The sequence below is a fragment of the Epinephelus moara genome, chromosome 10 (assembly GCF_006386435.1).
Source record: "Epinephelus moara isolate mb chromosome 10, YSFRI_EMoa_1.0, whole genome shotgun sequence".
Classification (NCBI taxonomy): Eukaryota; Metazoa; Chordata; class Actinopteri; order Perciformes; family Serranidae; genus Epinephelus; species Epinephelus moara.
In genome coordinates, this window is record NC_065515.1 from 8,718,513 (window position 1) to 8,745,399 (window position 26,887).

The window sequence follows — 26,887 nt, forward strand, 5'->3', positions numbered from 1 at the left end:
TCACTAAAAGAGTCTGAGAAGTCCGGGGCTGTTCATAAAACATTCAGGACGCCACAGTTTATTCCACACTACTGAAGCTGCTCCTCTTTTTGGATCCAACGCAGAGTCTGTAATAATATCGCTTTCAGCTATGCTTGTTGTTGCCATGGTTAACAGTATGACGTCAATGTGTACGTTGGAATATTGCGAGTATCACGATATTCATTTTTCATATCATACAGTATGAAAAGTTATACCAGTATTATTGTGAATGAGATGATATGGCACACCCCTAGATGCAGTAATATACTTGTTTCTTACTAAAATTTAAGGTAAAATGAGAGGGGCATCTTTCTCTCCGTACGCTTCCATACTCATTGTGTTCGTTGTGATGGGCATACAAAAAGGCAGAAGTAAAATCTGTGGTTCAAGCAACAGCCCTAGATGATGCAAAAAAAAATATGAGCAGGGAGATCTGGGCGCTGGCAAGATGGAGGGAAGTTTACTACAGTTTATTCACAAATGCTACCAACATTGTTACGATACAGAGCTGGTTGAAATAGGCAAAGTATACCTTTAAAGTAAAAATATCAGCTACATAAATGCAAATTACTAATTTTCTTCTACAGGCATCTATCAACCTTAAGTATGGAGATCAAGAATACCACTGCACATGCATGCCCACCCAAGATCAATCTGGTGTGGTTTGGTAATGCCAACTATGACAGTGCTTCCTCCCTGCTCCCAGAGCTCCAGACACCATTTTCTCTGCTAATGCAGATGCGGTCGATAATAGAGGGAAAGGCCCGGGGCTAAGTACACTCTCAAGTAAGTGTACACACTATTATTTCCTTTCTACGCTGCTACTGTGTTTCGATCTATGAAATATAGGCCAGTGTGGCTGACGTGGGTTTCCGGTTTCAGGCCCATCGCTCACTATGACAGGTGCTCTGGAAGATGGCCAACAATGAACACAGATGTACTACAGTTTACACACACTGCCCTCTTTCATATTCATCCAAGCAGAGTATTCCGGGCTGATAATTGTCATGAAATATATGAGGTTTGCTGCTAATCACAGCCACAGAATCAATTTCATTAATTAGCTAATGTTTTCCATACTGCTCATTTCCCATGCCGCGCGCCGCCTCCTGCCACAAATGGTCTCCTGCAGTAATGTGTCGTGACATCAGACATCGCTGGAAAATTTCAGTTAGACCTTAATATCTACTCAGACCTGGAGGGACGGCTAAGATTAATCAAGCAACAGCTATTAATCCCTCCCCTCATCACATTTAGCAGTGATGGTGTTGAGTTCACCCTCATTACTCGTTTCAGTGAACTCTGGTGTTGCTGGCCATTTAAAAATCAAGCTGTGGCCATGCAGGTGTTTAAAACTTACAATACAAATTAAATTAAATTAAATATTACTTAACAGAGGCTTTGCACCTGTCCTATCTATAGATCAACCGACGCATATACAAGGGCGGAGACATTCTCAGACGAATCAAGTATCCAAGTAAAATGTGTCAGTATGCATACTCGTGATGAAGGACAATCCTCATGCGGGTAGCTGTGTTCAATGTCTTACTTGATCAACCCATATCAGGTTCCGGTTTAAACAGCTTCTGGTTAGGGCCCACCCATTTCTGGTTGTAACCCCATCCATCTGGACTGATACAGATAATTTAGCTGGTTGATATCACAGATACAGAATTGGATACAGATAGAGGTGTACGCCCTCATCCCTTGTACATATACAGAAAGTCAAATCACACATTTCTAGCAGGCTGTACTCACAAATTTTTCGTATGCTTTCCTATGAAAAGCAATGCACCCAAATTCGTACATATCCCACATATACTGAAAGGCTGCGATCACATGACCAATGCACTGATGGCAGAAAGCGAGGAAGCAGTTCCAAACGCTTGTAAGGAGGCAGGATAGGGTGGTGGATGGGTCACAAATAACCAGACTTTCTCTTGGGACGTGCCCCTGAAGTCGCGTGTTCGGATCCATGTGAACTTTGAGTCATTTTAAGGTATGTCCTCACCATGTTTCTTAAACCTAACCTTAGTAACTTTACTTGCCTAAATCTAACCTCCATAACTTTACGTCAACTATGTAACTCTATGTTACAGATCCAACGTCATTCGTGAGGCACCATTTCATAGCATATCATACGAACTGTTGTGCATGCATTTTTTGTAGGATATCATACAAACCGTTCTGTGAGAATTCATTGCTTCTAGAAACTGTACATCATGAGACATATTTCTAAAATCAATGAATAAAAATTGTATACTTTTTGAAGTGAACTCAAAGGTCTAGTGTGTCCAATTTAGTGGCATCTAGTGGTGATGTTGCAGATTGCAGCCAACTGAGACTTCTCCCATAGTGGCCAACGTAAAAATGCAAAAATGCAAAAACACAAATGGCCCTATCTAGAGCCAGTGTTTGGTTTGTCCATACTGGCTACTGTAGAAACAACAATGCGAACTCCATGAAATAGGACCCCTCTGTACGTAGATATGAACGGCTCATTCCAAGCTAATGAAAACACAATGGATCTCATTCATGAAAAGTGAGTAAATCTGTGTGTAGATTTGCACATAAAAGCCTACACTACTAAAAACCTACTCCAGATTCAGGAATACCGTGGGAAACTCAGATTTGATCGTAAACACGTGTATATGATCACGAATGCCAATCCATCGTAAAGTGACAGCTCACTCCCGGTAATCAGCAATTAGCATAAATCCCCGCCCATGAATAGCCAATGACCACCATATAAGGAGGTGTAGGTGCATCCAGTCGACCTGTCAGTCATGGCGCAAAGAAAGAGAGGGAAAGAAGAAAGAATTTTTCCGAAGCGGAGATCGAAATAATTGGATAATAAGTGGACTTAAGAAGAAACATTTTATTTTCTTCAGTTAGTAGTGGTGTGACAGGGACAGGCAAAGAGAAGGCCTGGAGGGAGGTAACAGATGCTTTTATTGTTGTCTCTGTAGTACAAAGAATCATGTCAGAGGTGAAGCGTAAATGGGTTGATATGAAACTGGAGGCAAAGAAACGCATAAGCACACACACAAAAAATACAGCGGTCACCAAACAAACAGAAGATTCATTTGTGGGGTTTTGAATGAAGTGGGAACGGGAAACCAGAGATGTTTTGTGCGTAATGGATAAACTGTAAATCAGTGATGGCTGTCGGAATGTAGAGCTATTTAACATTTATTTTAACAAATGATACGGATAACATATAGCCTACAGCAGTTTTGTATGCATCGTCTTCAAATTATTTGAATCTTAATAGCCTAAAGCTCTGTTTTACACAACGTAAATTAAACATTTTTCAAATCAGATTTATTCATTCAAATGATCAAAAAGCCACACAAAAAAAAACAAAAGAAAAAAAAAACGTGTTATCTCAAATAATTGGTGTGTGCTCCTTCATGGCTCCACCACCTGCTGCTCCTGCTGCCCCTGCTGAACCCAGGCACAGAGGCCGAAGAGGCTGTGATCCGGCTGTCCTAACGGATATTTTTATTATCATCATTCAACATGTAGAAAGAACGTGTAATCTACTGAGTCGATTTACATAGATAATTCACAATCATGAACCTAATCTGGATCTTAAACCTGCTAATTGCCAACTAATTTAACTAAATGTGTTATATTTTTAATATTTTGTCATGTTTAGATTACGTGTTTCAAAGGCATCTGTGTATTGTGTACATAACAGAGCGCAATACAAATTAAAATTGTAATTTCCAATAGTGACAAGCAATATTTATGTGCTTTACTAAATTTACACAAGCACTACGAGTGGTCAGGAGCAGGAGTAGATTTTGTTAGTAGCTACGAAAAGATCGGAGCTACTAAAATGTTGATGAATGCGGACACGCACGTAAATTTCCGTCTGCGAACAGTTTACACACAAATTCCTTCTGCTCACGTTTCATGAATGAGACCCAATGATTCTTAATTTCAGGTGATTATAAACTCATGAAAACATGGTTATGAATATTATACACCATTTCTGCCAATAGATGCTCCTAAATCCAACACACTGGACCCTTACACTGGTAGTTATCTGTCCCTGCAGTGTTTTACATAAATGAACCTCTCCTTGCCCTACCCTCCGTCTGTTTATCAGACCACAAATAAGACAAAAAGCCAGCTGACGCACCCCGTGGTCCCTCTGCCTCACTCCCTGCCGCTAGGAGACTACATCGCTGAGAGGAGAGCAGGCCGCAGCCCTGGAGACGGACCTTCAGTAGCAGCTGTAGCAACTCGTATTGACTCAGCGCAAACCCCAGTGCTGGGGTAACAGTGGGTTGGTGGCCAGCTACAGTGCTAGGTCCAACCTGTGTAACAGCAGCAACAGAAAGTTTGCTGATCCAGTGGGGAGTCGGGGCAGTCCTGGGTCAGATGACTGTATTCGAGTTAATACAGCCGCTGACTAAAGGTGCGTATCCTTAGACCGTCTGCCATTCTTTGCTTTTTCGCTTCAGCTTTGTTTTTCTTAAAACTGATATGATGTCAATTTACTCATAGATTACAGCAATAAAAGAAAAAGAATCTTTCTACACTTCTTTCGACCTCTTCACAGACTAAAGTGAAGCAATAAAATTTGAAGTATATCGATTCAGGCAATTAAAAAATGTTTTCCCATCCCTAATATCTAATACAGTCTGACAATAAATGAAAGTTCCACAAGGTCTCAAGCTGCCACATGGTGACAACAGGAAAGAAATTGATTGATTTTCATCGTAAAACAAAACATACTCTGACCTATTTCCATAAAATCTGGAGTCTTTAACAGAAGAAAGCCATTGAATAAACCCAATTTAAAAGGAGACATGAATTACTTTACCAAACCTCAAACACAAAAAATAAATCAACATCTGACTATTACCTAGAAGCAGAGCCTCTGCAGTACGACATCATCTTGTTGCTTACTCATCTCTGATTGTGGTATGATTCATACAAGACGGACCCCCCCACCACCACCACATACCCCAGCACCGGAAAGGAAAGCGCCGGGCTCTCAGATAAAGTAATTACTATAAAGTGGCAGTGACTGACAGAATATATGAGTGTTAGAGTGAGACGTGGGGCAGGGCTGCCTGTCTTAATTGCACTCAGTAACTGAGGTGACGTCCTCAGTGGTCACAATTTGCGTGTCAGAATAACCTCCATCTGAGGCCAGTTTTAGCAGCCTGTTACGCACACAGGGCACGTCTCCAATCTTCATCATGCTCCCTTTTACTACCTGTCCCCTCTTTTTATGGTGGGAACGCTCTTTAATTACGAGGCATTGAGTTTATAGATGACGCCAGGGCTGGAAGTCATGTCACGGGGGGCAAACGTAATTATACGGGATACAACAGCAACATTTCTCTTCTGGCAGCGTGCTCACAAACCTTCACCAGAGGTGGTCAGGAGTGAAAACACACTTTAATCAGCACATTGTTTGCCCATACTGACTTCTATTTGTTAGTTCAAGTGTATCCCACTGATTTTTTTTACACAAATCACATCTTTGAGAGAAAGGAAAAAATAAGTGGGAAACATTTATATATGCTAAATGTAATTTTCTATTTATAAGAGCCAACAACAACAACAACAACAACAACAAAATCTGATATTAAAGCTGCAATTCCTCTACTGGCCACTTGAGGCTGGCTCCAAAACAAGTCAGTCCCCACAGAGAGCAGAAATAAACATGTTTACAGCCTGGTACAAAAAACAGTTTTTATTAAGGCTAAAGTTATGCATAATTAGCCCTCTTTGCTCCAATAACAGTTGAGTGAGCTTAGATCATGGCAGAACCTCAGCCAGCTTTTTCTTTATCCTGTTATACTTAAGCTGAAAAGAATTTTGAGGAGGGTTAAAAGATGTCGCTGGGGGGCTGTCACAATCTTCACTGAGACATTACATTGAATAAAATCACATCGAGGGTTGCAGCAATATAACGGTTTCGTGGATGTTGACCCTCCAGTTTATTTAAGTTATTTTCAAAGAGGAGACTTTTTACACATACTTCCATTAATAAAACATTTGTTTAACCAACAATGACGCTTCCATTTTCTTTCCTTTACGGGTCATTCTGACTGATAATACAAATTCTGTAATACCGTGATACAGTGAAATCATGCTATTTTCTGAGACGGTTATCGTGCAGTGCAAATCTCATACCGTTGCAACCTTAACCACATGTGAGCCTAATGTCACATTATCAACATTAGCGATGTTTGCTTCCGTCTTATTTCTGTGGTTACGTTAAAGAAATTTAGAAAAGGATAGTTTGGTTGCTGACATTTTAAGATGACATGAATTATTGTTAGCTAGAAAATATCAACGCTATGGCTCCTCTCTTTATCTCTGTGAGGTTACGTGCTGCCCAAAGTAACTAACGCTAATTTCTACTGTAAATAGTGATTGACATTAGATAAGCACCATGTTCTGTATTCAGTAATAAATATATCGAGCACTTTACTGATTCCCACATCAGTTATGAACCACTGCTCCAGGGCAAGCTTTCAATAACAACTTTTTAAACCACTGACTGACTTCATAATTGACAATTAATGGGATTTGACTTCCAAAAAATGTATGTTGGAATTTTGATGTATACCTTAGTGAAAATAGTGCTCACTTTATTTTCATCAAGTATATACTCAGTACATGAGTATAGTATACTAGTATACTATATATATTAAATAGTGTATAGTATATGCTAATATAGCAGTATTTTGTAAAACTACCCCACTGCTCATTGTAATCACTGTCTGTAGCCATGTTTCCATCAGCCTGTTTAGATGCGCATCTAGAAGTATCGCATCGGAAAATTATGATGGAAACGCCAAAATTTGAAACTAAAATACGCTTGCTTTAGCCGGGTTTTGGTTGATTCGAAAAAATGCTGATTCGCAAAACGGGGGATGGAAACAGTTACGTTCGAATTAAGTCTGACGTAGCATTTACATGCTTGTTGGTTGGTTCGTAGTTTTCACCAAAGTCTGTACATTTAATGGAAACACACAGGATTCGTATTTCTTTTAATGTGCATTTCCAAATGATTTGAATCACTTTTGGATGGAAACATAGCTAGTGATGCCCAAGTTATTTATCCTTAATGGTGATGATCTGCTCTAGTTTAAATTTCAGCTGTTAAACATCGTATTTTTCAGCACCTATTACGGCACATTCCATGTTTGTCTCTGTCATAGCTGCCGGGTCTTCATAATTGTGACTGAGTGATGCTGGTCAGACTGTCACGGCTGACCTGCCCCAGTCAATAGAAGAGGAAATGTGGCTGCGTCAGCAGGTCTGGCAGGCAGAGGGGATGTGAACCCACTGACAGAGACTGGAGGAGAGCCACGTAGATGCTATATTCAGCAGCAGCAGTGACTGTAGGTGGTACATTGTCTGCTGATTTATGCTTGACTTCTGTCTGAGTTTGTAAAGCCTAAGTCTATAAGACACAAAACTTTCCAAGAGGCACTGTCTATGACAAAATTAGCATGATGGAGACGTAAACATTATGCTAATGAGGTCCTTAACTGTGCTAAAAATGAAAAGAAGCTGCATGAGTACATTCAATTTTCAAATAAATGCCATTTGGTGAGTGTGTTTACATAAACACACAGAATATAATATGACAGCATACAATTGCAAAGCTCTGATGGTTAAGTATACACAGAAATATACCTAACTATTTAAAAACATTTCCGCATAATCAGGCATGGACAAGTAGCGTGCCTGCACTGTTTGTGCAGATGTGTTTTGAGTAGTAACATTTAAGTGAAAATGCATGTGTTTGGGAAGTACTGAACATAGAAGTGGATCAATGAGACTTGGATTGTACTGCATGAGTTGTGTGAGTATAGTTTTGTCAAACGCAAACCCCTATGACTTCAATTAATCAAGAATTTTCTCAGTTTTTGGATTCTCCGTTCATCGTGGAGGCATGTGCGAAAAACAAAAATTTCTTTCTGAATTCAGCGTAACACAGGGTGAGTCATTTATATACAAATGATCATTTGGGGGGTGAAGTGTTCCTTTAAACTGGTAAGTGCTGAGGGTAGAAAAATAACTTCTAAAGTGAATTATTTCAGCTTTGTTTTCGTTAATCAGTCTGTAGATTTTACACCAGTCATTAGTGTAGGAGAGCAGTAAAACAATGTCACCTGCCTTACTTCTCATATCCCTTCTCATGTTATTGTTTTTCTTCTTGCAGAAATCTAAATCTCTGCACCAAGTTTGTGCACCCAAAAGACTCCTCAAGAGAGGCCTGTTTTCCTCCTGCTCCGTCCCCTGCATCTTAATTAAGGTCAGCGTGGGAGGGAAGATCTCTCAAACAACAAGATTACTGCCATTCTCCTGCTTTGTGGGAACTGGGGTATTGACCCACACATGAGTGTCAGAGAGCACAAAGCAGACGGTGAGACACACACACAAAAAACCCCACTCCTTCTTCTTCTTCCTTTCCTCAGTCCAGCCCACAAAAGCACAAGGGGGCATTTGTACCCTGCCTCTGTACCCCCTCCAGACACTGCAACCAATGGGCTTTTTTATGACATCAGCCCGCTCACATCCTCCAGTCCACATCCAGAGCCATTGACTCAGTTTGGAAGAGAACAATCTGCTCTGCTGAAAGACCTGCAGGCTCACTGAAAGTAGCTTTGTGTTCTGTGTGGGACGGACCAACAAGACATTTTCTAGTACTGCTGACAAATTGATAAACTCAGCTTAATTTCTGGATTTTTAGGTAGATGAATTAAACAGAATCGTGACTCAGGCCTCACTAAAATCTGTTCATACAGACCTGCTTTTGTCTGTAAAGGGATCAGTTTTGGGGGCTTTAGTATGTCACAATGTCCACTGCAATGTTTCTTTTCCCTTAAACTTTAACTGCAATTTACCAGGTTGTAGAGGTGATTTACACAGAGGGGAAAACAAGCCCACGAACTTCCAGATTTAACTTGATATGGGTTTGAGAAGATCTTTAGCACAGTCTTGTGTTACTTATATGACATGTTAGGGGTGCAATGCTACACAAAATTCATGGTTTAGAATGTACCTCAGTTTTGGGGTCAAGGTTTGGTACATTTTCGGTACAACAGGAAAAATGAAAAAAATGCAGTAAGAGGCACTCAAATACTGGCATATTGTCAATAAAAAAAAACATTAATCAATTTTGATTGCATATAACGTGACACGTTGGCATTAGTTACTATTTTGGCACTGTGTAAATCTGCATTGTGAGGCTGCTGTGGGGAGAAGGACATGCACTCCAGTCTGTTTTTGTCTTGCTCCGCTTATTGACACATTCGGGTGATGCCGTTGTAAATGTAAGTGTTTAAACAGATATCTCTGACTTAAGTTGAAATATTTCGGCGTACATTTAGACACAAATCGTTGTCTGTTGAGCTTGACTAACCAGGCTAAGCTGACAAGCATGCTAAGGCTGACAGACATCAACTAGTTTGCTCCCAAAACTCTCCGCGGAAAACTAGCGTTCAGAAAGTTCTGTTACACATGTGTGAGTAGTAGACATAGAGCAACAAAGTAAAGGACCACAAGCCGGAGTCAAACCCTGGCCGCTGCGGTGAGGATGGAGCCTTTGTACATGGGGCGCATGCTCTAACCACTAAGCCACCGACACCCCTACAGAGAAAATTTCAACTTTTTGGGTGACAGTGTACCGAGAAACAATACAGTTTGTATGGTAAAACTTTTATGTTGGCTTCTTTTTAAAAAGGCAGTTGATTTAGAAATCAAAAATACATATTTTGCCTCTTACCTGTAGTGCTATTATCAGTCTAGATAGTTTGGGTGTAAGTTGCAGAGTGTTGGAGATATACTAGACCTGCCAACCGCTATCACTGCACAGAAGGAAGCATCCATCTTCTGCAGGGGTCAACAACCAGAACAATCAAAAGAGCCATTTTTTGACCAAAAATTATTTTGAAAAATCTGCCTGGAGCTGCAAAACACATTTGAGCCTTACGGTTAAACTGGGTATTAAGTCTAAATTAGCCTGTTGGCATTGCAAATAGGTATGAATGAGCATTCAAAAACTTGATTCACCACAAGGTGGCTCCTCTGCAGAGGGTTATTTCTGATTATTTGGAACTTTAAGTTTGCAGCGTTGGCGTTGAAAGCAAACAAATCTGTCCACTCAGATTTGTTGCAGATATTTATGGATCTGAAATGCATTGCTAGCCTAGCTAAGGAGGCCAAGACTCGACTGAGGTTTGGCAAAATTTAGAGGAAAAGGTACCAGGTCACAGATATGTGACACATTTTAGTTGATGAAATGTTAAAACTTTTTTTTTTAATTCAGTGCATAGGCTTCACATTTTTAAAACTGGAGAATGTAAGAATTTCTTTGAAATAAAAATGAAAATGAATGAAAAAAAAACATATTCATTTTCGTGTGATTTTTTTATGTCAAAGCGACTGACAGCCACTAGAGAGGTGCTGAAGAGCCTCATATGGGTTCCCAACCCCTGATCTACTGCTAGCTCACCTAGCATCACTGAGCTAGCTAACGTTACAGCTCAGTCGAGTAGGACGGCATTAATGTTTGCATCTGGCACTGTCACAAGACTCCATAAGTAGATGCACGCTTCCTTCTGCACGGAGATACCATTGGTAGGTGTAGGTCGGTAGAAAGAACAGCTACGAAATGAAACTGCTCACAACAAGGTCTGTGGATTATCTTGAGTAACCAGGTCATGATTTCTGGAAAGGGACACTGCTGTTGAGTTTTTCAAATATATATATATTTTTTTGGTGCTTTAAGCACCTCAAGCTGAGTGCCTTCCAGCTCCATTGTTCCAGGGAGAGGGCAGACATCTCTACAGCTGATATATTCAACACTCTGCAACTCACACTAAAACAATCTAAATTGATAAATGGATTGTTTTGGTGTCAAAAAGATCTATTTTTATTTTTGGGGTGAACTGTTCCTTTAAGAATATAGGTTAGCAAATACTGCAGTGGATAAACAGAACCTGCTCAAATGAGTATAAAGCAAAGGACAAGCAAACACCATACTGATTATTATGGTAGCATGGCAGCAAAATTCACATGTACTTGGATACAGGGCTTAATTAAAAACAACAGACCCACTTTATGTGATAAGAAAAATTCAGATTCACAGATTAAATCTAACGGGAAGTCTCCAAGGACATTTTAGAGGTAAATATATTCCCTGTGGATGACAGTGCCTTTGATCTGGGTTTACACAGCCAAAGGAGACACTGCTGACAGCAAACTACTCATCGTCCACTGCTGTGGAGACAGAAGAAGAAGCTCCGTGCCAAGGCAATGACACCACTCGTACTGCAGGTGTCAACAAAAATGTAGTCCCATGCGGTGACGTCCTGGAGGGACTCTTTATAAGCTTGAACCAGTTATATGATTGTAAGTGTTTGCGTAACAGGAATCTACAAAAAAATGCAACAAATCACACAGTTAAAATTAGACGGCCCAAAAAAATCACCCAGCTTGTTGTCTAGTCACCCATGACATGAGGAAGGAGGGGGAGATAGCTAAATTAGGCCAAACGGTAAATATTTCAGGAAGCCTCATCCATTATTGACAAATGGCTTTACCTTCCTAAGCAGACTACGTATCGAGTTTCTTTCCAGTCTCCTCTCGACCACAGTCCTCACTCTGCACTGTATAACCCGAGGAATGTGGCGTGCTCTGAACGACATATGTCAAAAACATACAGCATATGGCCACGAAAACAAATACAGTAGGTTTTGCAGGGAACTTAACCGTAGCAAGACGTAAGCACACAATAAGTCACACTCCGGAATGTTCACATGGGTTATTTTATATGGACAAAATCATTCTGCTTCTTGGAAAATGTATTTGCATTCTGGCAGATTTGAATAGAAAGATTAATGCTGAAAATGTTGAATAAGGAGCCATTTTTAAATCTGGTTTAATCTGGCCACAAAAGCAAACAACAGGCCTTGCCCTAAATAAATATCAGGTCAAATATGCAGGAGGATTATGTCACCTACAGCATGGTTTCCTGAGCAGGTGATTTCATTTTGATAACTGCTCTATTGTTGGCTTTATTTAGTGAGTGAAAAGATCAACCCTGCTGTAGTTGACACTGTCAGTCTTGCAGACAACAATGTGACATTTTCCTCTCTCCTATTGTACCTTAATAATCAATCTCTCTAAAATGAAATCTGATTCTGAATAAATTTCCTGCCCATATCACATGTCTTGGTCTTGTTTGTTCACAGGAGATTTGCACAGTCACTCCTGGCGCTATGCAAAAGGGAATTTATCAGACGTCAATGTCAGCAATCAGTCTTTGTCAGTCTTGTGTGTTTGTGACGTCACAGAGGAGCCATACGGTAAACAACACAAGTAAATAAATCCTGGAACCCATTAATTCGTCAAACTGGAGAAGCAGAAGCAAACTGAGAGAACAAACTCAACATGGTCGCTATAGGGACAGTTATTTGGCTGGTCTGTTATCTATTACCAACATGTATCCACCTGATGGACAAAAAGTCAAAGTGCTGATCCCACAGTGTTACGTCCAACCTTGTATTTGGATATTACCAACTTTCTTGTTTACTGCATGAGTGGATATACCTGTGAACGCTTACTTGCCAAGGTGATATTCGTGCTGCGTGTGGGCAGTGCCTGATGTGATGGACATAAAAGCTAGCCCACTAGCTAATGTTAGCAAGTGGGCTGACAAATATACCACGAAATATGATGCTTTTGGTACATTAGTCTTCATGTTCCACGCCTGTCTCCAGACTCACTACCAGCCAGACAGCATCTCTCATATGGGGCAGCTTTACTTTTAATGGCCAATATATCAGACAATACAGCAACAATCAATGTCTCCCCAACACATGTTCCTCCGTTACTGGTTGAGACTGTGACTTCACAGTTCATCAATGTTAACTCCACGTAATATTCGCCAGTGTTAATTTCACTCATGTGTGACTGTAACCTAATAAAAAAGAAAACAACCAATGATTTGACACTGTGATAAAGAATTCACCCATAGAAACAATTAGAGTAGAATGGATATTCCCATTCACATCAAGATTAGAGATGCACAATAATGTTAGTACATCATCAGTATCAGCCGATATTGGCTTTAAAAGGAAATATCGGAATTGGCCAAGATGCTTTTTCTTAATTTGCACAATGAATGAATATTTCATACATTGAAAAGTATCGTATTTCATGTCTCCATCTGCTGGTGGGCCGTCACAATAAGAGTATACATGCATAATATGATGCTAATTCCACTGAAGAAGAGACTCGATGATCACTAAAATTAGGACATATCAATATCGGTATCGTTCAAAAAAGTTGGTCTACATGTATATTGGCATATTGGATATCAGCAAAAAATCCAATATCGTGCATCCCGAATCAAGACAGCAGGATGGTCAAAGCAGCGGCCATTTTTATGTTTACTGCTGCCATTGCAAAGAACTGTGAACGTTGTGGTGCAAGTGGTGGAGTAGTACGAAGCATGACGAGGCATCTTCTCTGCACTATCTCTGTTAATCTGGGCTTCGGCTCCATGATGAGCATCAGTGAGAGACAGTCAAAAGGAAAACACCGGCTTAGTGTGTACAGTAGGCCAAATCAGAGCTCTCAAACTAGTAGTGAGTGTGACACACTTTACAGCCCCACTGCTGTGTGTCGTCACCATAACAACCAACAACAATCACCATTTTATTTTGAACTAGTCGAATGACCGTGGCAAACAATTCAGTGTTCATTCTGCTGTCTACAATTACTCAAGCATCCCGAAGTAATTTACTGATATATGCTTTATCACAAAAGCAAAGCCAAGGAAAAAGCAGAATACCCACAATGCACTTCAGTTATTGCGAGCTTTATGAGTTATCTGTCAAAAACCGATGGCTCAATGAAGCCTGAACAGGTTCCTTCTGGTTGAAGAAGGATCTCCAGCTCAAGCTGACATCTCGCTGGGTGCCATCTGCCAATAACTTTCTACACTTTTGACACCCAACTGTTCCTGCAATCTGTTTGATTCTAAATTTACGACAATAAAAACACGTACACATAATGACACACACACTGTTAGAGAATTTTAAACTCTTCTCAGAATACTTACTGGTGGTGTTTCCAGACATCTGAATGATGCATTTGCTTTCTTTTCCCATCTCTCTTGAGTTGAAGGGGCGGACACGCACCGCCACCTTCACAGAGGCCCCTGCCATGGTGCTTTTGTCCTAGCACCTTGGGGTGCCTTCTTTAGTGCCCAGGTGAAGGGCCTGCAGGTTCTGTAGAAGGAAGCAGATGGTGAAACACAACTCCTTGTTTTATCAGTATGTAACAGTTGGACTGTTGATTGCAAGGTTTTAAGATTCAAACGTAGGTATCATTGCAGTAGGTTTTTGCATTGTCAGAAGGTTTTGTAGAGCATTGGTGTTGTATGCATGGACAGATTATAAGTAAATGGGCCCCTAGGCACAGATATGCAAAAGGCGATTCTGCATCCATTTGTAGTCGTTTTGTGTTTCTTTGAGTTAACTGTGCATCTTTTTTTGGTTGTTTTGTCCTTTTTTTGCAGTTATTTTGCCTTTTTGCAGTTCATTTGTATCTTTTTGTGGTTGTTTTGAGTCTCTTCCTGGTCAGTATGTGTTAATTTATCAATGGTTCAGGGCACCAGGGGGCCTCTGGACACTTTGGACATGTGCCCTGTAGGGCCATCCAGTAATCCATCCATGACTGTATGCGAGCACATGTAGATGAGGCTGCAACAAACAATTATTTTCATTGCTGAAGATTGTTTTTGATTAATTCATTGGTTGTTTTGTCTGTAAAATGGTGAAAAAGGCCAATAAGTGTTTCCCAAACCCGGTGTTTCCCAGAAAACCCAGAAAATATTCAAATTTAAGAAGAAGCAATCAGAGAATTTTGACTTTTTTCTGAAGAATTACTCAAACCGATTATTCGATTGTTAAACTAGTTGGTGATTAATTTAATAGTTGACAACCAATCAATTAATCATTGCAGCTTTACATGTAGATGAAAATGTATATATGTAGTATGTGCCAATGCATGTAGGATGTACGTGTGTATGTATATGATATGCGTTGAATTTTTTATGAGTTACTGTATGCTAAAATGTTTTTAATGTGGACTCTCAGAAGATTAGCTGGTGAGCTAAAAGAGGTTTTAATAAAAATCAAATCAAAATCAGCTGCACCCGACTTGTGCCACCTTTTTCTTTTTTTTTTTACATATGTTGTATCACGTCACAGAAACCGAGGTCCGTTTTCTACATTTGTGTTAAAAATTCTAAGAGCCGAATATTAGACCTTACGGCTGACGTGGCCAGCACAAAGAGGAGGGCAGGGCTGTGTGGCTGTAACATGAAAAGACCATGCATGGTCAGCTACAGCCAGGGGACATGGATAATAAAGCTAGCAGCAACAAAAGAAGTGCAGCAGCAGCTAAATGTCAGACTATTTCTCTGGATGACAATGGCTCTGAAACCAGCCACAAATCCAGGATGTGGCTCCATTCAGTGGGAACAACTCGTCATGCTGTCTCCTAACAGACTGAATATGAACATGAAATCACTGTGTGATTTTACCGTGTGGTGTCATCTCTTCAGTGTATCAAGAGCGAGCGTGACTCATCACGATCAAATTACAATCATCTATCAATAAGCTTGAACAGTGAGCAGTAAGATAGCTTTTACTGCATGCCTGCGAATATTATGAAGCTATCCTAATTTATTGCGTATCAGGAAGAGAAAGTCATTGCTTTGATTCAAGCCCAGAATTTGGGGATCAATATTCAGTTCCAATGTGACTCAGACGTGTCTCATCATAATTGAGTGCTGTAAATTTGCTGTGTCACCCTGCTTCCTGGTACACCCTCTACAGCTGGTCCCTAAACAGATTCATTGGTGATTTACGCAGGTAACAATGGGAGAAACAGCATTACGGTTTTTAAGGTGCAACCATGCTGCAAAGGCTCCTGAAAAATAACAGGGATTAATAACAGAAAACAGACTAACATGAATCAAAATTAATATTGTTTTGACATCTGAAATGATGGTTAAATTACTTGTTTTATGTGCACCCACTGCAACAGAATATCATATGTATAGAGAGCAGTGCTTAAACTTGTGGATATCATTTTTCCATCAACATGCATGTTCATAATCTTCTCATACAGATGCTCAGACCAATCAGCTGATGATGCAGCTCAGCTGGGCGGCCACCATTTTCCCGGTGACAAAGGGCTAATGTAATAAACCATGCTGGTGTGTATCTGAGCATGACGACAGTTTGATATCACCTTATCATTCAAAAAATAAATTATGTAATTGGTGGCTTTTGGGCATGACAACCAAGCCTTAAACTGCAGGTAAACGCAGCCTAGAAGACCCAAATTTGGTTCAGCTGAAACTGATATTTCACTGCTGTATTTAATTTCTGTTAAAATACTTCTTGCGTCATTTTCAGAGCTGTTATAAACCCTGACAGCTCGTATTTGTAGCAACACGTCTCGTCCTTTAACCCAGTGACAGAGCTTTAAATGCTGTCGTCCTGCTCCCAGAATTAAAACATTTTTATAAAATCATTTAAGCTGTAAAATAACAAGCTGTGCTGCGTTACATTGCAGATTAAATGTCATTCTGTCTGTGTGTTTCAACACTGTCAGCCTCTTAAATGGCCGCACCCTATGCTCATCTCTTCCCAGGAGATTTAACACTAAGTAAATACAGACTGCCTCGTTATTACCGGCGGGCCAATGGAAAAATAACACCGTACCTCCGCAGTGCCGTTACCGTCCTGCTCCCGTGCACAGACCGTGTTTGTCGTGCTCGTCTTGTTTTATTATCCAGCTCCGGAGCTCCTTCCACCTCCTCTGGTCTCCTCCAGCAGGTCTGGCTCTGCCCCTGCTAACAGCCTCTCCTCTCCATGAAAACGGGAAGGGCTGAGGAGGTGACCGCGCGACGGTGTCCTCGTACCCGCCAACCCACCCCCCTCTGCCCTGCCTCGTCGGTGTGGGGGGAGCCGGGAAGGAAAGGAAGGTGGCCGGTGGGTTGTGTTTGGATGCTCGGCCGCTTCTTCACACCCCAAAGCGGTCAAAATGGCCCTATTGTCTGGCTGTCTTTGGTAAGGATGCTCGAGCTCCACTGAGCCGGTGACATCACCGCCGAGGGAGGTAACAGCATCAATGCAGTAGTGGGAAGAGAGGAGGAGGGAGGAGAGGAGGGAGGGGAGGCAGGGAGGGAGGAAGACCATGGAGCAAGATTAGTATCCTTCCTATAACACCTTTCATAAAAACTGTTGTTTTAATAATTTTTATTTCATTAAACAAAAAGCAGATAGCACCTGCAGCCTTTCAGAAAATGTGGGTGCCTTTCATTGACACTCTGCCCTCTTTGAAAGCAGATGACAGCAGTGGCGCACCTAGAAATTTTTCACAGGGGTGGCCACATGGGGGCACTCTAACTCTTGGGGTGGCACACAAAAAATAAAAGCAGTAACTAAATTCATTCATTCATTCATTTCTGTAACTGCTGATCCTCTTGAGGGTCGCGGGGGGGCTGGAGCCTATCCCAGCTGACATTGGGTGAGAGGCGGGGTACATCCTGGACAGGTCGCCAGACTATCACAGGGCTGACATATAAGCCCCTTTTACACTGCCAGATTTTCAGCGAATGTTGTGCCGTTTTGCCGGCAAGCTGCGAGCGTTTAGACACACAGAGTTGGCGACTTGATCCGAGGTGCCCAATTTTCCGCCTCGTAGGGTAGACATATTGGCAGAACCTTTTTGGTTTAAACAGACCGAGGCGCCCTTCCGCCACGGGAGGGGCTGTTGATGACTTGTGGGAGGAGCTGTTGATGATGTCACACGTGCGACCCATTGGCGGTGGAATAACAGGAAACAGTTGATAGCAAGAATGAGCAGCTAGTAGCAAGAGGGAAACACAAACCTGAAAAACACTGTAAAGATGAGCAACTGGGGAGACATTGCGCACCCTCCTTGTCCTCGCAAACGAAGAGGCCATTAACCGTCAGATGACAGGGACAGTGAAGGACGGGCCGACTTATGAGAAAATCACCCAAAGACTGACCAACCGCGGCTTCCCTCCCATGTCACTGTTTATGTCACACGCTGAGCTACATGTTTTGTTACTTGCTCACGCCCCCCCCATTGCCCCGAAAAAGGCACATTCTGTATAAACAAAAGTAGGCAGGCGGCATTTTGCTGCACTCCCCGATTTTGTCCCCAATTAACCTGCATGTCTTTGGACTGGGGGAGGAAGCCGGAGTACTTGGAGAAAACCACAGGAGTCTTAAAATATCGTCTTGTTGTGTTTTTGGGAGCCAGAATAGAAGGAGTCATGGCTCAAAACTTACATTTTATCACATACCAGCCGTGACTGCCCGTCAACAAAAATGAAGACAACTATGGTTAAAAGCGATAAGACGAAAGGACTGGACGGAGACCATCATCAAATCAGGTTCGGGAAAAGTATTTCCTGTTGTAGGGATGAATAACGTTATGTGTATTAAGGGTTATCATGTCCACCTCAGCAGAAACTGGGGAGGTATTAAGAGGAATATTGGATTTCTCTGTAATGCTAACTTTTTAGCGCATTAGCTAACATTAGCTTCGATAGCAAAACAAACTGGAGGAAACCATCCAAGTGTCGTCCTCCTTTGTAAGATTCTCTGCCACTCCGAGAGCGCGGTGCTCTGGATAACCAACAGCATTCTGAATTTATGGACGGTCCAGTTTGAGTGTGCTACGGCACTCAAGTATGTATTTCTGAATGCACCACTGGCAATATCTTCCTCCATTCTTGTAAACAAGCCAACAGAAGTTGCTAGCTAATGTTTTAATGTTGTTTGTGGAGAATTGTTTTGCCTCCAGCTAAGCCCCGCCCACCATAAAACATCACACTGTTTTCCAACAGTAAAAGGGTCTATATAGTGGGGCCTGTTTTGGGGCTATCAAGTTGCGGTTTTAATGAATTTGTATCATCAATAAAGGCTCCTGGTGCTTCAGTTAAGTACCAGGAGAGAGAGCTGTAGGCTTGGCCCTAACACACCCTGGATCCTCGATACCTAAGCAAGGTGGAACGGGTGGCTCACTATCTCTGGTCCACCCAACCTTCAAGGCACCCTTCAAACCCTTGCTTGAGCATCCCATTGGACTTAGGCATGTGTAACATGGTGCGCACTGAGATGAGGTGGCCACAGGCTGACTCAGCACCACACAGAGGCGTCCCATGTTATGCATATGTGACCTGCAAAGCCAGCAATTGTATGAGGGTGCCTGTGGCCCCCACTGGCCACCCCTCGGCAGCGCCACTGGATGACCCCAAATATATGACTTTTTCCTGGACCAACTCTAGTTTAACTTTTTTAAATATTTAGACTTTATTATATGATTTTTTTCAACATTTTCTTGCCTTTATTTGATAGGACAAATGTTGAAGTACATTTGCGTGTATCGACAAACATCTGTATTTTTCTTCTTTTTTTTTGCACAGATAAAAAAACATTGGAATTGTGTTGTAAATTAAGCACCATCTGTTTTTTCTTCAGCAGATAGCTGGGATACAGTAGTTTTTCTAAAGGGGTTTAAACAGCATAGTTTACTTACAGGAGAGTTTTGAATGCAGTGGACAATGGAAACACTTCTTATGAATAGCATTTAGTAGGTCAGGCCAGGGACATCAAGCTGAGGGGGTACAAACTGGCACAAAGCAGGTCTTTGCACCATGGAAACTGTCTGTTCAGTGAAGCACACAATATAGCATCTCCGAGCAGAGTCTGGCCACAGAGACAGGATTACAACAGAACTATTATCACATTTCCTTTGAAAATGTGGTGTTCCTGAATGCCTCGTTCTGAAGTGATGTAGGATGTCTGCATTGCAGTTTGCAGGTTTTGTAGCCAGTTGTGCCCCCTCTGTTTACTGCAGCAAATACTGAAAGTTAAATGGTAAACGTACGATTCCTACAGGCCTTTTTCACAGCAGACATTTTGATTTGTCATAGTGTGGCTACGTTATATTCATGGGTCCCAGCATGCAGGATACCACACGCCTGAAACTGAAGCAGCTATATGAGAATCAGCCATCTTTAATTTCATTACTTACACCTTTGAGATTTAAGAAGCAACATAACTTGAATTTAGACATTCTTTAAAATGGTCCTTAGCTTTAATTTTATTATATCTTTTAGCAAAACAACAATTTATTTAGAAGAAAAACACATCATTCTAATGGGAGCTCTATTATTTCAGAGAGAAATATATCTGCATTTACAGTTCAGCCTGTGAATATTAGACCTAAAAAGAGTGTAAACAGGCGAAGATGAGACGCAACGTCTGGAGAGATATTTTTGTAGCAAAGCTCTCAGACAGTCATTGAGCTGATTGAAGAGATGGGAGTTACCAGGCCTAATAATGTCAGTGTGTCCTTGTTCAAGTGACCTGACCTGCACACTACAGGACGGTAATGGTTTGGCAGCTAAAGAGGCTGCTGTCTTCAGATCAATACATTTTCTTTTCCCTATTATCCATCTGAAGACAAACGATTCAGTTCAGTTCAGTGCAGCTTTATTGTCATTTTGACACATGTGTTGTGCAGAGCAGAATAAGAGTGTTTCTCAGTGATCTCAGGTGCAAAATACAGAAATAAATATCATCTTGAGAAGACACATGAACACAAAACACTAAAAACACCCCAGAAATAAAACTACTATAAAACACAGACACTAGCAATAAAAGCGAACACTAAAAACAAAGACAGTCCTTAAAAAGAATATAAAATAAAACTCCATTTGAAATAAAATTCTGACGTATACCATATTAGCGTTTTCAGTCTGGATTCTGTTTTGCTCGAAAGTTAATGTTTCTGCAAAGATGCACTATGTGCCATGCATCAGTTTTCTTGCACTTCCTTATGCTTGTATTAAAGGTCCAGTGTGAAAGATTTGGGTAGATTTAGCAGATAGGATTGCAGATTGCAACCAGCTGAAAATTCCCCTGCCCTGTTTAAGTGGGATTTATAACTTCTGCGTCGAATCAACAATGTATTGACGTAAAGCCTACACCCTACACTACACCATAGCCCAGGCGTGTCCAGAGTCTTGCCCGGGGGCCTGCAGACCAATTTTAATCGGCCCTCGACTTTACTTTCAAAATATACCATATGTGGCCCTTTACACAATAATGGTTAATAGAGCAAGCTCACTTGGCATTTTTACCCTTCGCCTCACAATGACAGGACTATCATACAGTTTCTAGACAGACATCACATAGTAATAGTTCATTAAAAGATAAAAATGGTTGCATTTGTCTCACTTTTTTTTTAAAACCCATTTGATGCGAGAATCAGTTGCCCCCTAGGTATTTCCACGTTGTTTTATTTGGCCCCCATTCAAAAAAGTGTGGACACCCCTGCCATAGCCTGATGTGCACCTCCCAGAAGTGTACCTACACGTTGCGGTGAAATCATTTCCCTCAGTGGAGACAAAGCTTTTATTTACTTTAATTTCACAAATATGAAACAATAAATTGTGAAGACAATAAAGCCTCCACAAAATAGCATTTTACGTCTTGAGCGTGATTTATCCTGGCTTCATATATTCGCTAGGCTAATTTACACAATGTAAAATGCCACAGGCTTGTGCTAATAATGTTAGCATGTTATATTTGTTTGGAAAATGTGTTAAGTGTAAGTCGAGAGCCGTAATGGAGGTGGATTTTGTAACATTTGTTAAATGTTGCTGTTGTCCCTAGCTTCATATGAGTAGAGGAAATCTCTGCTAGCTACTAGGCTAATTTATACAATGTAAAATACCATAGGCTCATGCTAATAACATTAGCATGTTGTATTTGTAGGGGAAATGTGTCCATGGTGCAACATGGTGATCTCTGTGGACAAGGACCCGCTCCCTATGTAGATATAAACGGCTCATTCTAAGGTAACAATAACACAACACTTCTTATTTTCAGGTGATTGTACACTAAAGAAAATATACTTATTATATCACCCAGTGAACCCGGTAATAAAAACCAGTAAAAGCACAGAGTAAAGCAGTTTTACTTTTTAAAAAAAAATCTGTATTTTTCAGTGCTGCTCTTTGCAAAGGAGCTTCTACCTACGGTGGCTGACCCGAAAATGCAAAAACACGAATGTCTCTATCTAGAGCCAGTGTTTGGTTTGTCCATTCTGGCCTACTGTAGAAACATGCTGATGCAACATGGTGATCTCCATAGACGAGGACCTGCTCCTTATGAGGATATAAATGGCTAATTCTCACAGTTCTTATTTTCAGGTGATTATACACTAAAGAAAATAGTCTCCATTTCTGCCAATATGTCCCCCAAATCCTTCACACTGGACCTTTAAGACAAAATACAGCGTCAACTGCACATGAGGTTTAGCAGCAATAAAGGGTAGTGAACAGGAACTCTCTATCTGGTTGAAGGATACTTGCTGCTCAGGTTTCAGCCCGCGTGAAACACAATGCAGTTGTGTTGTGTGACCTTGCTCTTTGCACAGTCCTACTGTTCCTATTGCTTACTCTCTCTCTCATGGACACATTTGCCTGACGTGTAACATCTCTCTTAAGGCCCACTCTGTCTCCTCCACTCCTATCTGATGCAATTGCTTTATTTAATTCATCAGCATGAAGATTTCAAGGTCTAATCCGTGTACAGAAATAACATACGGTTCTGTAGAGTAGCCATGGCCTAAAAACACCACACATAAACTATAAGAAGTGTGTATGAATCATACCAGATTAAAAAGGATGATGTCACTGGCATGATTCACCACATACTAGATGAGGTACCCCCATATACACTTGTCCTCCCTGTTTTAAAAGTGGGCCAAGCTGAAGGCTCAGAGCGTAAAAGGGAAATGTCTTTTGATTATTTAGAAGTACCGGCGTCCACTACAGGAAGATGCAGGAGGAGCGGTGATATTGTTTCTGCCCAGCCTCCTCGCTCTGCTCTGCCATGTCTAAATTCAGTGGCACAGGAGCCTGAATTATTTATTGGTTGAGTGAGCGGTTGCCTTGAGCCTAGTGTGACAGACATGTTTTCTTAAAGAGACGCCCTTGGTGTGTGTCTATCACAGCACGAAGAGCAAAGGCCCACCTAAATCACATTCGACATGGAAACAACAGAGACAAGAATATCACAAACTGAATTATAAATTATAAATAATAATCCCCTCAATATGGCCAGTGAAAACAAAGCTGCTACTTTTGAGTGGAAAACATTCTCAGAATAATACAGTGAATTCTATTTCATTACATATTTCTGATTTTCAACAAATCAAATAAAAATAAAATCACACATGGCATGCAAGAATTAAAAATACAAAATTTAAAAATGCTGTCGTCACCAATGGATGGATATTATTTATCCAATTTTGACTTAACTTGATAGCCTAGTTTTTTGAATGTTGGACACATGAGGGGCCGTACTTCAACCACCTGGAAAACACAAGGTCGGGCACCAGGTGCTACTCTTGCACCTTTTCTGTGCCAACTTTCAAGAGCGCGGCGGCAGGTTGTGTCCGGACAGATTTAAAGATCTGGCAGCTCTGCACTAACATGATCAACTTTTCCATGTTTAACACAGACTATTATTAATGGAAAAAAGGAAATATATCTGTTGGCTGTGATTGGTTGGTCCTCATCACATGACATGCAGTCCGCGCTGCTGTGTTCCAAATGTGAAACTCAGTTTATCTCAGGACGCAGCTGTAGCACCCTGAAAAAAAAAAGGTGCTTGTGAAAGTGCGCGTGCTGCCGCAGCATCACTCTGGCATTTCATGTGTACGGCCCCTTACACACACACACGCACATACCTCTTGGACAAACAGAGGACCATCAGTGGACACTGACCATGTGAGGACCTCTGTTTCTGGTCATTTTGAAAAGACAAAAATAGACTAGAAAACGTACTTTTAATGTCCTGTAACACAAAAACACAGCAAATGTGCTTTTCATTAACTTATTCAGTGTCTTTCTTTAACTTGGTGCAGACAAAATTTTAAATGATGTTCAAGCACTATTTGGACGGAGAGGGACGATATTTTGTGGCGGTATGCCTTTGTATCATGCTGGAAAGGCGTAGTTTCTGTCGTCCTCTTTTTATTGGATTTATTACATTAACATAAAACGTATACATTAACAATTTAACAAATATGTGTTTCCCCCAACCCAGCACAATAATTGACAAATAAGTAGTAATACAAAAATAAATACATATATTAAAATACAGCAGTACATAATTTCCATACAATTTCAAATCATTACAAGTCAGCAAAGTTCTCGTCTTTCCAATTTACAATAAATGTTTCTCCAAAGCTACACAGGCCGTAAGTTCCCTTGTCCACACACCAATAGATGGTATATGGAAAAGCTGCAGCAAGCAGCTGTTTTGCACTTCTTCGTAGTCGTTTTGTATCTCTTTGTATTTGTTTTACATTTCTTTGTGGTCATTTTGAGTCTCCTCCTGGTTTGGATCAAGGACCATGATACTTTGGGCCCCTGGGCCTGTGTCTGGTAGACCCATTCAGTAATCCATCCATGGGTAGAGCATTACGTGTTAAGACTTATGTTCAATCCTAATAAACCTTGACAATTGTTTTCTAGGGATGGAAACCTATCTGAAAAACAAAACATGACCCAAGTCATTGATGTCCTACCTCTGTTTTGCTGTAAATGAATGTGTAAGTGTGATGTTGAGCGTGCAGCAGAAATGTTCATACTGAAGTCAAAGCGAATGTCAGAGGTAGGGTATTGGCTTTAAAGTCTTTAAAGTCCAGGAATGGAAACCTACAGCCACATTTCTGAAAAACAAAACATGACTCATCAGATTTTGTGATTACATTTTCTCTTACGTTGTGTCTCTTACTTTCGAGTCGAGTAAAATTCAAACCCAAGATGTCATATTTTTTATGGGTAAACATATAGTGAAATCTTGAGGTGTCATGTGCAACACTTTTAACACATACAGTCCATGTGGACATTTTGAGCTGCAGCTGTCTGCAGAGTGTAGTTGGGACAGCAGATACCAGGAGACACCTGCATTATGACGCTCTGCTGCCACCCAATGGTGTAGCCAGGATATTATTTGGTTACAATCTCATAGGGTTCTGTTTCATCTGAAAAACACTTCTTTTCTAAACAAAGCTCATATTTTACATTTTTTCACCCATTCACATATCACCTTGGAGATATTACTGCATGTGGTATAAGCTGAACACAAATAATTTCTAGAAGCCACCTTCCCTCCTTGCAGTCTGCTCCCTCTGACACAGCTGCTTCTACACTTCCTCATAGAAACTCAGGTCTGTCATTTCTATTACTTTAAGACAGTCCTTTAGACTAAGGTGTCCAGCCTGAGGCAGACACATGCCCTCCTGTGGCTCACTCACTGTAGGTAGACAGTTACCGGCAACTGCAGATCTGGAATCAGCTCTTTCTGATCCTGCTGCAAGATTTTCAGCTACGAGTAAGAGATGACTTGACAAAGACCTAGACTATTTAATGTCTTTTGCGTAAGACGGCAACTATTGAGGTCACGTATTCTGAAAAGCTTCTTTTCTTTTACCAGTGGCTAAACAAAACAATCTAACACTGTTTGCATAAAGGGTTAGAACCTTTTTGTTGAACCAGAAACAGCCCCAAAACTGCCATCCCAAAACCCACCAATGGGTAAATTAAGGGTTTATTTCAGCCAAACCAGAGCTGGTGATTGTTGGAACAGTGGAAAGGCTAACCTAGACAGGTTTTAGCAGTTTGTTGCCTTTAAATAAAGTGTGTTTTACGATACATTTACTGTTTATTTAAGTGGAGTCTGGTGGGTTTGGTGATTTAGGGGCTTTTTCGGATAAACAAAAAGGTATTTACTCCTTCACAAGAACGTCTGTCTCTGTAGGGATCCTTTCAATAATCTTGTCAGACACTCGTAATAACAATCTGTGCCCGTCAGTGGCAAAAACAAACACTTTCATTGGACGTAAAGGAATGGTGTGAGCATGCCCCATTTGATTACATTGATTACAACACTGGACCAACTTAAAAAAACGTTGTTCCCATCAGTCACTTAGACACACACACATGGGAAAATAGGATCCAGGCTGAAAAATACCCTTCAGCTCTGGATATCTCTGTACAAATGTACACATAGCACTTCAAATAGAAAAGATCGACCAAAGAGGACGCTGTAACATCCGCACAGACCGGCATAATGCCAATCCAGGTGACCCTGCGTCGCCAGCACATACAGTACGAAGCTCCAGCTTTCTTAACCCAGTTCCATTTTTACAAAACTTTAGTGCTGAGATCTTTAATATCACCTATTTTACTCTGTGTCTACAGGTATCAGACACTTCAAGTATATTACACAAGTATGTAGTCCCATGCAGAGGCAGGTTTTATGTAGGAATATGAGAGTGAGTTAGGTTCATCTACATTTTGCCAGTAGGTAAGTACAAGTGCAAAGTAAAAAGATGGTTTAAGGCTACGTGGTAGGTTTAATTATTTGTAACATCGGAAATGGGAATTTTTGTGCAGAGGAGCTTGACTCATTTTGACAAACATTAAAACCTAGTGCAAATGTTTGTCAATGGAAATCTAATGGCTGTATGCTTGATTTTACACACTTTTAGTGATGAGTTTGCCCAAGGCAGCTAAACCCACCAATTATCACATTTTTAAACATAAAGTGCAAATAACAAGAGATGAGGCGGCTCCTCTCCTGTAGTGCCTCTCAACGGTCTTTCTCCTGCCTTCAGTATTTAAAGGTCCAGTGTGCAGGATTCAGGGGAATATATATATATATATATATATATA

The 26,887-nt window shown here is 40.9% G+C and overlaps 1 protein-coding gene across 13 annotated transcripts in view; it reads right to left on the reverse strand.

Annotated features, from left to right (window-relative positions):
* kif1aa (kinesin family member 1Aa) overlaps nucleotides 1-17,196 on the reverse strand; it is an 81,598-nt gene extending 64,402 nt beyond the window's left edge. For all 13 annotated transcript variants that reach the window (XM_050054527.1, XM_050054530.1, XM_050054518.1 and 10 more), the window contains exons 1-2: nucleotides 16,815-17,196; nucleotides 14,138-14,306 (exon numbers count right to left, since the gene is read on the reverse strand). In XM_050054527.1, coding sequence (XP_049910484.1) covers nucleotides 14,138-14,243 — 106 coding nt within the window. In that variant the 5' untranslated portion in view covers nucleotides 14,244-14,306; nucleotides 16,815-17,196. The remainder of the gene's footprint in view (nucleotides 1-14,137; nucleotides 14,307-16,814) is intronic.
* Nucleotides 17,197-26,887: the final 9,691 nt, after the last annotated feature.